This window comes from Bos taurus, chromosome 16 (assembly GCF_002263795.3).
Source record: "Bos taurus isolate L1 Dominette 01449 registration number 42190680 breed Hereford chromosome 16, ARS-UCD2.0, whole genome shotgun sequence".
Taxonomy (NCBI): Eukaryota; Metazoa; Chordata; class Mammalia; order Artiodactyla; family Bovidae; genus Bos; species Bos taurus.
Genome location: NC_037343.1, coordinates 60,681,720 through 60,695,210, shown reverse-complemented (window position 1 = coordinate 60,695,210; position 13,491 = coordinate 60,681,720). Strand labels below are relative to the sequence as shown.

The 13,491-nt window shown below is 38.1% G+C and overlaps 1 protein-coding gene across 6 annotated transcripts in view; it reads right to left on the bottom strand.

Moving 5' to 3' along the window:
• Positions 1–311: 311 nt before the first annotated feature.
• SOAT1 (sterol O-acyltransferase 1) overlaps positions 312–13,491 on the bottom strand; it is a 61,584-nt gene continuing 48,404 nt past the window's right edge. For 4 of the 6 annotated variants that reach the window (XM_005217031.5, XM_005217032.5, XM_059875260.1 and 1 more), the window contains 9 exons: positions 12,515–12,593; positions 10,423–10,504; positions 10,090–10,135; positions 8,913–9,042; positions 7,573–7,670; positions 6,241–6,339; positions 5,057–5,192; positions 4,354–4,499; positions 312–2,532 (listed from right to left, as the gene is read on the bottom strand). In XM_005217031.5, coding sequence (XP_005217088.1) covers positions 2,476–2,532; positions 4,354–4,499; positions 5,057–5,192; positions 6,241–6,339; positions 7,573–7,670; positions 8,913–9,042; positions 10,090–10,135; positions 10,423–10,504; positions 12,515–12,593 — 873 coding nt within the window. In that variant the 3' untranslated portion in view covers positions 312–2,475. 6 annotated transcript variants of the gene reach the window in all.

The window sequence follows — 13,491 nt, the reverse complement described above, 5'->3', positions numbered from 1 at the left end:
TAATTAATCCACCAAAAACCAATAAAAGCACCCTCCGTTTTCCTTCCCTATCCAGAACCAACAATAAAAGCATCTGACAAATGTATGACATTAGAGATCTTAGTTGTTCTCTTAGGTAACACACTCAAACTAATGATTAACTCTATAGAAAATTAATTAATTAATTAATACTTTATAGAAAAGAAATGTTAACCTCATTACTTTTCAAAAGGAAAAAAGTATCATTCCATAAGTGAAAATCATTTCCACCGCTATTAACAAAAGAAGGGAATGAAAAAACAAACTCAATAAATCTTTCTGAAACACATTAGTAAGAAGTTTTAGTTTAATTTATTTGTTTAGAAGAGTGTAAGTAGTTCTCTAAAGGCAAGACTTTCAATAAAAGCAGCTAATATTAAGATCATGGCTGTTAAACTAATGTCTTTCACAGAAAGTGGCTTTTCCTTTAAGTATTTCTCAAAATATCTTAGGACAGTCTTATCATTCTAAACAGTCTATAATTATATACATATTATTTGTTGTCACTTTAAAATCTTGGGTAGAAAAAAAAGTACTAATAAACAAAGGGAGGATGAGAGTTTAAAAACAAACAAACAAAACCCAGCCTTGATCAGTCTAATAAATACAGTATTCAGAATGAGTACACAGCAAAAGTCCTCTCAATGGAGTGTACATTCACAGTACTGAACAAAAAATACAGACCTAAGAATTCCATTCTCTCGCTTCAGTAGACTGGCTTACTCATAACCACATCTTAAACCAGTGTGCTTTTCTCAGCTCCCTCTTTGTATTTAAAATGTAGTTCTAAGTTCCAGTGATAGACTCATTTTAATTTTTAGAAAAATGCTGGAAATTGTGAGCTATATTAAAGCAGTCTTATTGGAATGTTATTCCATTACAACTACAATACCACTGTACAGATAATTACTGCTTAGGAACATGTGGAGTACCTTTTAAAAATAACCTTCCTTGAGGTACGGTTTTGTCTGTTGAGGTTGGATTTGCCTAAGCTCAGCTGGACCAAAAACATGGGAAATAAAAGCGGGGCCTTAGCTGGGCACTTGCAGCACACACAACAGTTATGACTTTCAAGAAATTTTACTTACCTTTCTGTGAGGTTCAGACTGACGTTACATCAGTTTGAAAAAGACTTCTCACAACTTTCTAGACAGCAATAGGGCTACCAGAATACCAAGATAATAGCTTCTCAAGTTGGCTGCTTTCCCAGTTTTGAGTAATTAAGTCTCCCTTCTTTGGGGTGGACCTACATGGTCTCCAAAGCTCCATCTTTACAGACATAATCATACCTCATATAAACAACCAAAATAATTCCTGCACACCACATTGTATTATTAGCCTTAGGCATCTTATAACATGGGAACATCACACAATAAAGTACATTTTCTTGAAAATGACCACCTATTATTTACTGTACCTAAAGTATACTACCATTAAGAATAATTGAGTGAATGCAGAAGCCAGCTTCTCTGGATCTTTAGTATTCCCTTTAATATTAATGGTTGTGATAATACTTATGATACAGACTCACTAGTCTGCAAAACAACGGAGGTCAGTATTCATTAGATAAAACAACTATACCAATGGTTACTTCTAAATAACTTCAAAGAAATTATTACCTGAAAGTTTAAACAACAACAAAAAATTTATCTTCCACATAAGTTCTACAATAAAATAGTTTAAACACGTGATTGATTCTGCAAGTTCTTTTTCAAAACTGCTTCATACATTAGAAAATATTTTTCTTTGTCCGGCCTCACTCCTTTTTCTCTTCCTGCTTTTGTCCCCCTCGATATATAATATTATGGATGCAAACTCAAGAATTCAAGGTGTAAGGGATAATTTTGCTTCACAGATATCATGACTACATAGTATAGCAAAAACAAGATAAAAATTGAATAGACCTGAACTTAAAAATACAAATTAGGATATGTAATAAGATTATATTTGGAAAAATAGATATTTTCTCTACTAGAAACAGGAAAACATTCCACATTATTTTCTTTCCCAATTGCATGGTTTATTAGCATACATTCCAATAGTGTGCATGAAAAAATTTCTAAGCCACAGGTACTTAAGTGATTTCTTCAGCAGCATTCTGGCTAATTCAGTGGCCAAAAAAACATGATGTTTGGTCTCTAATTAGATGGAGTTAAGAAACAAAACCAAATTTCTGAGATTTAAGCTGATATGACTTAGCAAAAATCTGTTGTTACATCAGCTACAAGTTTCCCTTTTCCCAAAAAGGAAAAAAATTGACTGCTTAAAAGTGTCCAAACTTCCAGTAAACTTTTAACAGCTCATTTTCAGGTGACCTAGGAATGGAGTGAGCCATCTGTAAAGCCTGAAGTGGTCCAAATAACACAGATAACTTCATGATGGCTGAAAACAGATGCTGGCTCCAAGTCAGGTAATACCCAATCTTCAGTGTCAAGGAAGGAAACAATATCCAAGCTTCTAAAACACGTAACGACAAGTCCAGGAACGTGGCCGGATATAATCCAGAAATGTGGGCTGCAAGGGGAAAAAAAAAAAAAAAAAGGAAGAGTAGTTTATTTGTATGCTCTGTACATATGAGGTATGGGGTAGATTAAGGGGGTGCTGTTACGTATTGTACTGTCTTTTTAAAAATTTTATTATGTATTTATTTGTTTATTTTTGGTTACACTGGGTCTTTGATGCTGCCTGGGCTTTTCTCTAGTTGCGGCGAGTGGGGCTACTCTCTAGTTGCAGCGTGCAGGCTTCTCATTGTGGTGGCTCCTCTTGTTGTGAAGCAGAGGCTCTAGGGTGCATGGGCTTCAGGAGTTGCAGCACGTGGGCTCAGTGGTTGTGGCTCCCAGGCTCTAGAGCAACGGCTCAATAGCCATGGCACATAGGCTTAGCTGCTCTGCAGCATGTGAGATCTTCCCAGACCAGGGATCGAACCCAAATGTCTCCTGCATTGGCAGACAGACTCTTTACCACTGAGCCACCAGGGAAGCCCACGTACTGTACATGTCTTAAATGCCTTCCAGCATTTAAGCTATAAGCAGCTCACTAATTCAAAAAAAGTTCATCATTTTTATCTACAGCACAGATTTACTTGATTTAGAAGCTTTACATGAGGCTAAGTCCAGCAAAATTTACAAAACTGCATGGACTCCTGACCAAATTCCAAATAGACATTACCCTTTTTCTGTATCTTGTGTTTTATTTTATGAGCACCACCCAAAATCTAAATGGTGGTGGGATAAGGATGATAATATACACAAATTACTATAATAATACAAAGTTTAAAATTACTGAATTATCTAAATGAGGAAGAGGAGAAAGTTCAGAAATAGAAAAGAGATGGAGCAAGAATTGGAAAAAGCTTCACGGATGACACTGCATCCAAACTGGATTTTGATAAAATCTGACAGGTGAAATCTGAGTGAGCAGCAGACTGACGAGAGACAGAGTTCAGAGCAACTGGTTCAAATGCACAAAGGGGATTCGTAGGAAATAAGGAGGGGTTGAGAGCAGCACAGCAAAATCAGGGTGGACAGCAGAAGCTTTGGAAGGGAAATGGATTGATTTGATTTCGGGTATCTTTAGTTATGGGCTCCCCAGGTAGTGCAGTGGTAAAGAATCCACCTGCCAATACAGGAGACACAAGAGACACAGGTTCAATCCCTGAATGCTGCTGCTGCTGAGCCACTTCAGTCGTGTCCAACTCTGTGCGACCTCATAGACGGCAGCCCACTAGGCTCCCCCGTCCCTGGGATTCTCCAGGCAAGAACACTGGAGTGGGTTGCCATTTCCTTCTCCAATGCGTGAAAGTGAAAAGTGAAAGTGAAGTCGCTCAGTCGTGTCCGACCCTCAGCAACCCCATGGACTGGAGCCCACTAGGCTCCTCTGCCCATGGGATTTTCCAGGCAAGAGTACTGGAGTGGAGTGCCATTGCCTTCTCCAGAACACTGTTATGAAGAGTTTATTACTTTAGGAAGGAAGAGGTAAAAGATAAATATTTGTGGGTTTGAATGGATATACATGCCACTGAGAAAACCCTGGAGAAGACCTGCATTTTCAGGGCACAGGAAGAATATTAGAAGGAGCTAAAGAAAAATCAGATGAGGAGGGAAAAAAGAGAGACAGAACCAAGAACTAGGAGAGTTCATGGGAAGAAAACAAAAGAAAAGTTCAAGGACAGTACAGTAAGATTAGATAAGTTACTGCTTTTATTCCACATTTCCCTCCCCTTAACATTAATTAATCACCGTCTCCACTACTCCCTTCCCCTTAATCCTGCCCACAACTCTCATAATCAGAGGACAAATAGGTTACTCTTCTACTCCAGTTTGATTGAAGACTCACATTTTTCAGAGGGCAGTGTTGACGTGCATACCACTCTTGAGAATAAAAACACAGGAGGACTGCATTGCCCGCAAAGAGGGAAGTCCACATCAGGACATTCCAAATTGGTCTTTTCCGACTGTCGTTGACAATAAAGTTGAAAGCCACTAAAGTTATGAAAACAATAAAAGTTACATACAGTCATCAAAACAATCTACTAGGAGTTTAGGAGACTCAGATGTTTGCTATAATCATTCAGTTACCATAAACAGCTTCAACTGTGTACATACAGTTCTATTCTGGCCACTGGTCATATAAGTAGAAACGAAGCTTCATTGTTAAAACTTATTAATCAGTGATTATTTAGAAATCAATCAGTATTCTGAATAGGTGAAAATATATATTCCATGAAAGCATTCATATTCTAACTTGTCCCTCTCCACCCCACCCAAAAAAAGGGTTAGTTTTTTTCAGAGGGTGAACACTGTGTTAAGAATGGCAAGGTTTTTTATAGTTTGTATGAGTCTTCAAGAGGTTATTTAGCTCATTTCCCAACATCAAAGTGTAAACATCTTGCAACAGAATTGTGTATAATTACTCAAAATGAATGTTCTTACCATCTGACAAACACTACCTTGATATGACTACTATCTAGTTTTCTACATCAGTGTTCTGTTTTCTTTTAGCATTATACTCAGTACTCACGAGACGCCAAGACACTCACTTCCAAAGAACATGAAGAGCACAAAGAGCACTGGATAGAAAAAGCTCAAGCTCACAGCCAAGGCGTACTCGTGCACCGTGGCCGACACGGCAAAGACAGCTAACATGGCCACTGCCCTGAGCCTCTTCGTGAAAAACTGCAGTGAAAGGAAAAACATAAGGGCAACTTTCAAAAAGTAAGTCGTCAAACGTGCACTGCACAAGACACACTGAAAACGTACCAAAGGCACCCATTTAATCAGATCTGTATTTGCTTTTCTAAGTTTACTCCTCGGAGTAATACACATGTACTAAAATAATGACAAAAAACATTTGTGCTTAAAAATCCTTATTTCACTACATGAGGCATTTCCAAAACTAATGCTGAAAGACTGAGCATATCTTCAAAAACATTAATAACTTACATCTGTAACACACTATGGTTGACAAAACCTAGTTTTCATTTATAAATGGACACAGAGTAACACTGTACGGTAGACTGGGCAGGTACCATTTGTACAGGTAACAAAACTAAGATTCAGAAACAAGGGACTTGCCTCATCCATAAGTCCAACTACCCTTACAAGTGAAGGACATTCACATACACTGTCATTTGTACCACAACACACTGTCATTCAGCCAATAGTGCCCTTACTTAACAATTCAAACCTACAATCCAGACATCAGTGTTAATCAGATACCAGTGTTAACTGTCTACATTTAAGTCAGTCTAAATAAATTCTGTTGTAAAGAATGTCTGGAAGACATACATTAATAACCTATACTGGAGAGTTGTAAATTCGACCATAGGAGCTTTCTCCACTTTTAACAAAAGGAACAGAAACAAAAAACAAATGGAGAAAGTAAGGGGGAGATTGGAGATTATCTGTTAGCAATGAGACTCCTTAAAAAAAAAAAAAAAAAATCAACCATTATGGGTGGATCATTTCAGCTTCTCCAAATGCCTCCATGCGTTCTTACATTGCAGCCGTGAAATCCAGAGTGAAGACATGGTCTTAATCCTAGCACCTGTACACACTGGTCCTCTATGCAGGACTACTCAAAGCAGAAGACTTCTGAGACCTTACGGGCTCACAAGAAAATTGCGGACAACTAAGGATAATTTCTTTCAGCTGTACAATACTAATACTTGTTGGAAAAGAATCTCTGTTTCTTCAACAATTTCAACTAAACCTCACTGCTCACCCAGAGAAAGTCCTTGTAAGCATAGTAATATAGCCAGTCATGGACCACCACATTCCAGGTCCTGTAATAGTTAGAGTACGATGTAGAGTTCCACCAATCCTGAGGAAAAAAAGCAAAGGTGTAAACACATAAACAAAGCCAAAGCAAAACCTCCTGAATCCTCCCAGAGAACATACGCACATAATGAGACATGCAGAGAGTGTGATGATAAATTGCTGGTCAAACACTGATGCAGAAAAATCTTCAAAGGCATTTTGGTTATTAGTGTTCAATGTGACATTAATCCTAATTCAACGGATGATTAAGTTCCCAGGTTCATTGTGTCTCATCGTCATCAAACAAGTTATGATGGAAGACACACCACATAATCATTAAGTAACCTAATGTTCATCTAAGTAACAATCACTTACCTTGCTAAAACACAATGAGAGAATTTGAAGGTCACAGACTCCGACTGTGTGATAACCCTCAAGATCAGTTTGCTGGTATCATAAACAGCAAAATGTAAGCTGCACAACAAGCGAGACAGCATAGGCGTATCTTGTTCCCTCTAAGATCAAACCAGTGGAAGAAGACATCTAAAACCTACACACTCACTGCTTTTTTGAGAGAAGAGTAGGGTAGGCCTAGAATGTTGTCAAAACATCAACAAACAAAACTCTAGAGGGCTTTGGGTAGGATTACAGAATACCACTGGGGGAGGAAATGGCAACCCACTCAGGGAATCTTGCCTGGAGAACTCCACGGACAGAGAAGCCTGGCAAGCTACAGTCCACGGGGTCAAAAAGAGTCGGACACGACTGAAGCAACTTAGGACAGAACACTATGAACCAATCTGCCTCAGCCTACAACTTAATACCAACTTTGGAAGCATAAGAATACTATCTGAAGCAGAATTAAAGCCTTTCAAAACAAAGGAGGGAAACGTTACTTCCTTCATGAACTGTTGAACAATCTTACGTAGAACAATTTGCTGACATCACTCCTACAGCACCAGACAGCCAATTTCAAATAAAATAAATAGTCAAATAAAAAGTCAGCAAAGTCTCAGAATGCCCTCTGGACACATGCTTTCCCACTATAATCACCAGTATGGGATCCAGTAGAAAGCAAATGTGGATCTAAGGGAGCAGATGTTAGAGGTAGCAGAAAAGACAAAACTATGCCACCTTTATCAGCAACAAAATTTCTGACTTAATATTCGTAAAACCTGTGGGGAAAAATGACTTCACAACATTTATGTTAAAAAGCTAGTAGCCAACAATATTCAAATACTTAACAACGAAGAAACAAAACGTGAAAAGGAGAATGATGGGTCCAAGTACATGTTACCTTATAAAACATCCTGTCACCAAAGCGTAACATCTCAGCAAAGGCATTGAGCCAACAGTGCAAAAAGGCAAAAAAAGTAAGGAACAGTATCAGCGCACCTAAAAATAAGATGAATATTAGAGTCTTTCTAAATAGCTCATATACTAGTAAGTTAATTTCATATTGTCATTTGCTTAGCTAAATTACTTTGTAAAATTAAAGTTATTATTCCCCTTATCCATTCCAGAAACGATATGGTATTTTTTGAAAGCTATTTCAACCCAGTAAAGAAATGACTTTCTTCCAAGTGGGTTTTATAGATGAAAATGACCCAGTTTGTTTTTAATGAAAATGCTTAAATGTATGGCTTAACTTGGTAGTAGACGTCTGTCATTCTAAAATACTCCATGCCTTTGAATCCATCCCACAACCTGGAAGCAACTTTCTAATACCTCTCTACCAGGCAAATGCCTGTTTATTTTTTAATACCAAATACTAAATAGCATCTCCACTATAAACAAAGTTCATCAGCACTTTATATACATTACACAGTATTTTAAAATATTCATTTATATGCCCATCCCTTTCAAAAATATTGTCTACTATGTGTAAGACTGTGTAGGAGAGACTATAACTGGCTGACCTGGCTATAACACACAATCCTTGAGCTTACGGAATTTGTAGCCTAGTGGGGAAGATATACGTAAGTAACACGTACTCTATCAGAAGGACAGATAGATTTATTGGAGTAAATCTTGAAGGGCAAGCAGGGAGTGGTACTAGAAAATGTCTCAGGGAGAGGGAAAGGAAGAGAGAACATGACGACAGGAAACAGTACCATTTAATGGGTAGAGAAAAGAGAAAGAGTAAGTAAAGGAAACTAAGCTGTTCACTGCTATGTACGGCATGGCCAGAAAGAATAAGAGGGGCAAGAGAGACTTTAACATGCGGTCAACAGCATTCAATGCTTCATGGAGATCAAACAGATTAAGAGCTAAACCAACTACTGGAGGAGGTCAGTGATTTTAATAAAGGCCATTTCAATGGCCTGGTCCAATCAGGAGCCGGGGTACAGTGACTGAACAGTGAATGAGAAGATAAAGCATAAATATGGACTATGTGCATTCACTACAGTCAGAGAAAGCAAAACTTGAGTGAAAGTGAGACGACAAATGGAAACAATAGCCAGAGACAGGAAGTATGCTTCATTTGTGGGATATATGGAAAGAGATCAGAGATGGGTATAGATGTGTAGATGAGTTTATAGTGAAAAGCAGGTCAGTCAAAGGTGCTCATATGCAATAGCTTTCTGCTTTCCTTGCAATTTCATGAATGGCCATATTAACCAGTACCCACATTACCTGGCAAGATGGAGTTAAATATACATAAGATCAGAACACGAGCGCTAAAGGGCTCCTGCTTGATATTCCGAAATAAGGGGGTGCAGATTCTTTCAAAGACGTAGTACACATAAAAAAGGCAACCAAAAACCTGGAACATAACAAAGATCATTATAATAATGGTGGCTTGATCAGGAAAGATAAAAAGTGATTTTTTTTTCCTTCAAAAGATACATACGTGATCCATACACTAATGTTTATATATATATATATATATATATATACACACACACACACACCATTTAACATGAGTGTATAGATTGCTGAACTTTAATCCTTCAGAGATAGTACTTAAGGCTAATATCTATCATACCCATTCTCTAGCCTTTACCAAATGGCATTTTTAAAAGATCAGACTTTGAAATCTGCTTTTCCTGTTACATGAAACCCATAACAAAAAAACCTATTTCATAAATGGGTATTTGACTGACACAAGATTTTAAAATTTGTTCTTCTGGGATTTATGATACAGATAAGGGGTTGGGGGAGTGTCAGACCACATCTACATATACATATATATATATATTAATAATAAAATAAAAAACAGAAAGGGAGGGGGAAATTAGTGTAGATGCAAACGGAAGTAACCACATAGAATTACTTTAATTACAGTAAAAAGTTTGATTATAGAAAATTACTTTTGATGTGTTGGTAAAGCAAATACCAGTTACTGTACTGGGAAGAGTTTCCACTTACACAAGATATCTAGAATAGTCAAATTCATAGAATCAGAAAGAACACTGGTAAATGCTAGAGGCTAGGGTAAGGAGAGGGGACGAGGAGTTAGTGTTTAATGGGTGAAGGTGAAATTTAGGAAGGTGAAAAATTTCGGGACATGGATGATGGTGAGAGTTGCACAATAACATGAATGTACTTGGTGCCACTGAACTGTACAGTTAAACATGGTTAAAACAGTATGTTGTACACTATGTGATTTTACCACAATATTAAAATACATACACACACACACACACACACACACACACACACACACATACATATACATATATAAGACTTCAGTAAGAGTTTTAGAGCTCCTGGTAGACATAAATTTACCAACATTTTAAATATATTAAGTTATTATTGTATTCAAATCCCCATCTACCAATCAACAAACCTCAGGCACAAAAAAATTTACCTGTGCAAACTGCATAGTCACATAACCCCATCTTACAGTGGGGGTCCTAAAAAGGAAGAAACAAAACAACTTTCTCAATAAAGTAAATAACTGAACTTTAAAAAAGATCCTCACAGTATTTTCCCCACACAGAACATCATTTTTGACGTAGGAAATACATGTATAATTCTGTTGAGAATTACTACAATCCAATCAGGTTGCTAGAATCACCATTTGGGATTTCCTACGCCAGTGGGACTCCTGCTCTGTACTCCTGCATGAACTGGCCCACCTAACCGCCTCACTCCTGGCACATTCTGGTGCTATCCCATTTCTGCTTCCTAGTGCCATTACCTGGGATAGCTGTCACGGTAGATGAGGGTAGGAGCAAACAAGAAGTACAAGTACTGGTTGACTGTGGGTACTGGAACAGTGCCTGGAAAAAGGAAACTATGTTAGACTGGAGGCTCTTCATTTTCTTTCAGCAAAACTGAAAGGGGAAAATAAGCACATAATAGGGAAGACAAATAGCTACCTCTCCTTAGCTCATGATGTTTCCTCTTGCTCTGTCAAAAATGATGACTTCTTATCCCTAAATTAACTGAATATTACCAATCCCTCTGTGGGCTTCCCTGGTGGCTCAGATGCTAAAGCACTTGCCTGCAATGCGGGAGACCTGCGTTCAATCCCTGGGTCAGGAAGATTCTCTAGAGAAGGAAATGACAACCCACTCCAGTACTCATGCCTGGAAAACTCTATGGACAGAAGAGACTAGTAGGCTATAGTCCATGGGGTCGCAAAGAGTCAAACACAAGTGAGTGACTTCACTTTTAATTCTTTTAAGTTATTCCTGTGGCTCCTTGATTTGGAAGGAGAAAGCACATAGGCATAATGAATCTATTAACATTCTACAGAGGCAGAACACTCTCTGACATAAATCACAGAAAAATCCTCTATGACCCACCTCCCAGAGTAATGGAAATAGAAACAATAAACAAATGGGACCTAATTAAAATCATTTGCACAATAAAGGAAACTATAAGCAAGGTGAAAAGGCAGCTTTCAGAATGGGAGAAAATAACAGTAAACGAAACAACTGACAAAGAATTAATCTCCAAAATATACAAGCAGCTGCGTGCTGCTCAACACCAGAAAAACAAACAACCCAACCAAAAAGTGAGCAAAGAACTAAACAGACATTTCTCCAAAGAAGACATACAGATGGCTAATAAACACATGAAAAGATGCTCAACATAACTCACTATTAAAGAAATGCAAATCAAAACCACAATGAGGTATCATCTCACAGCAGTCAGAAAAGCCACCACCAAAAAGTCTACAAACAATAAATGCTGGACAGGGTGTGGAGAAAAGGGAGCGCTCTTACACTGTTGGTGAGAATGCAAACTGGTACAGCCGCTATGGAGAACAGTGGTAGATTCCTTAAAAAACTGGAAATAGAACTGCCAGACGACCCAGCAATCCCACTGCTGGGCATACACACTGAGGAAACCAGAATTGAAAGAGACACATATACCCCAATGTTCACTGCAGCACTGTTTACAATAGCCAGGACATGGAAGCAACCTAGATGTCCACTGCCAGACGAATGGATAAGCAAGTCGTGGTACATATAAAATAGGATATTACTCATTTCCCATTGGAACGCATCTGAGTCAGTTCTAACGAGGTGGATGAACCCGGAGCCTATTATACAGAGTGAAGTCAGTCAGAAAGAGAAACACTAATACTGTATATTAAGGCATATATATGAAATTTAGAAAGACAGTAATGATGATCCTATATGCAAGACAGCAAAAGAGACACATATGTAAAGAACAGACTTTTGGACTCTGTGGGAGAAGGCAAGGGTGGCATGATTTGAAAGAATAGCATTGAAACAAGTATATTACCATATGTAAAATAGATGACCAGGGCAAGTTTGATGCATGAAGCAGGGCACCCAAAGCCAGGGCTCTGGGATAACCCAGAGGGATAGGGTGAGGAGGGAAGTGGGAGGGGGGTTCAGGATGCAGGGGACACTTGTGTACCTGTGGCCAATTCATGCTGATGTATGGCAAAAACCATCACAATATTGTCAAGTAATTATCCTCAAATTAAAATAAATTAAAAAAAAAAACAAAACATTCTACACAAATAATGCAAAGTTGCAAGAGTCTAATAATCAGTGTTTTTAAATTTGGGTTGCTACAAAGGTAAAACAGAAACAATCAGGAAACAGCAAGAAAGTCTTCCAAATCAATACAGACCATATATATATATATATATATTTCTCCTTCCTAACAAGTTGGGTTTTTTGTTTTTTGGATCCTTATATTTAAAATCAAACATAATGTCTACAGAATGTAATATACAATCAATCCCAGTAAATACCCTAAGGTTGAAATACCCTATGAACAATCCTTTGAATTCTGGAATTACATACTTGATTTCTCCTTGGCTGAATTGAGTACCCGAGGCACATTCTCTCTGACAAATGAGTGGGTCTTCATTATAAAACGAATCTGCAAAGGAGAGGGAAGGAAAGATGACTTTTCTATCACTGTCTTATCTCCTATAAGCAACCACTGAACAGCACAAGATTATAATCACATAAAGAGCTATTAATTTTGTATATGCCAATTCAAACTCACCTTAACGGACTAAAACAGTGAAGACCTCTAAAGAGGGATATGTTATTACTCAAATTATTTTGCATTTAACACCTCTATTACATGTATATTATGAATTGAAAAATTAAAAGCCTGTTCAAAGAAAGTCTCCTGAAATAGTCCTTTCCATCAAACAGAGCATTACAGACAACCAAGAAGAGCATTGTTGTTACTGCTGTTCAGTGGCTGTCATGTCCAACTCTTTGCCACTCCATGGACTGCAAACCGCCAGGGTTCCCTGTCCTTCACTATCTCCTGAAGTTTGCTCAAACTCATGCCAATTGAATCGGTGATGCCAAACAACTATCTCAACCTCTGATGCCCTCTTCTCCTGCCCTCAATCTTTCCCAGCATCAGGGCCTTTTCCAGTGAGTTGGCTCTTCACATCAGGTGGACAAAGTATTGAAGCTTCAGAATTAGTCCTTCCTAATGAATATTCAGGACTGATTTCCGTTCAGATCGATTGGTTTGATCTCCCTGCAGTCCAAGGGACTCTCAAGTGTCTTCTCCAGCACCACAGTTCGAAAATATCAATTCTTTACTGCTCAGCCTTTTTTATGGTCCAACTCTCACATCCGTACATAACCACTGAAAAAACCATAGCTTTGACTTGATGGACCTTTGTCAGCAGCGATGTCTCTGCTTTTTAATATGCTGTCTAGGTTTGTCATAGCTTTCCTTCCAAGGAGCAAGTGTCTTTTAACTTCATCGCTGTACTTGCCACCTGCAGTGATTTTGGAGCTCAAGAAAA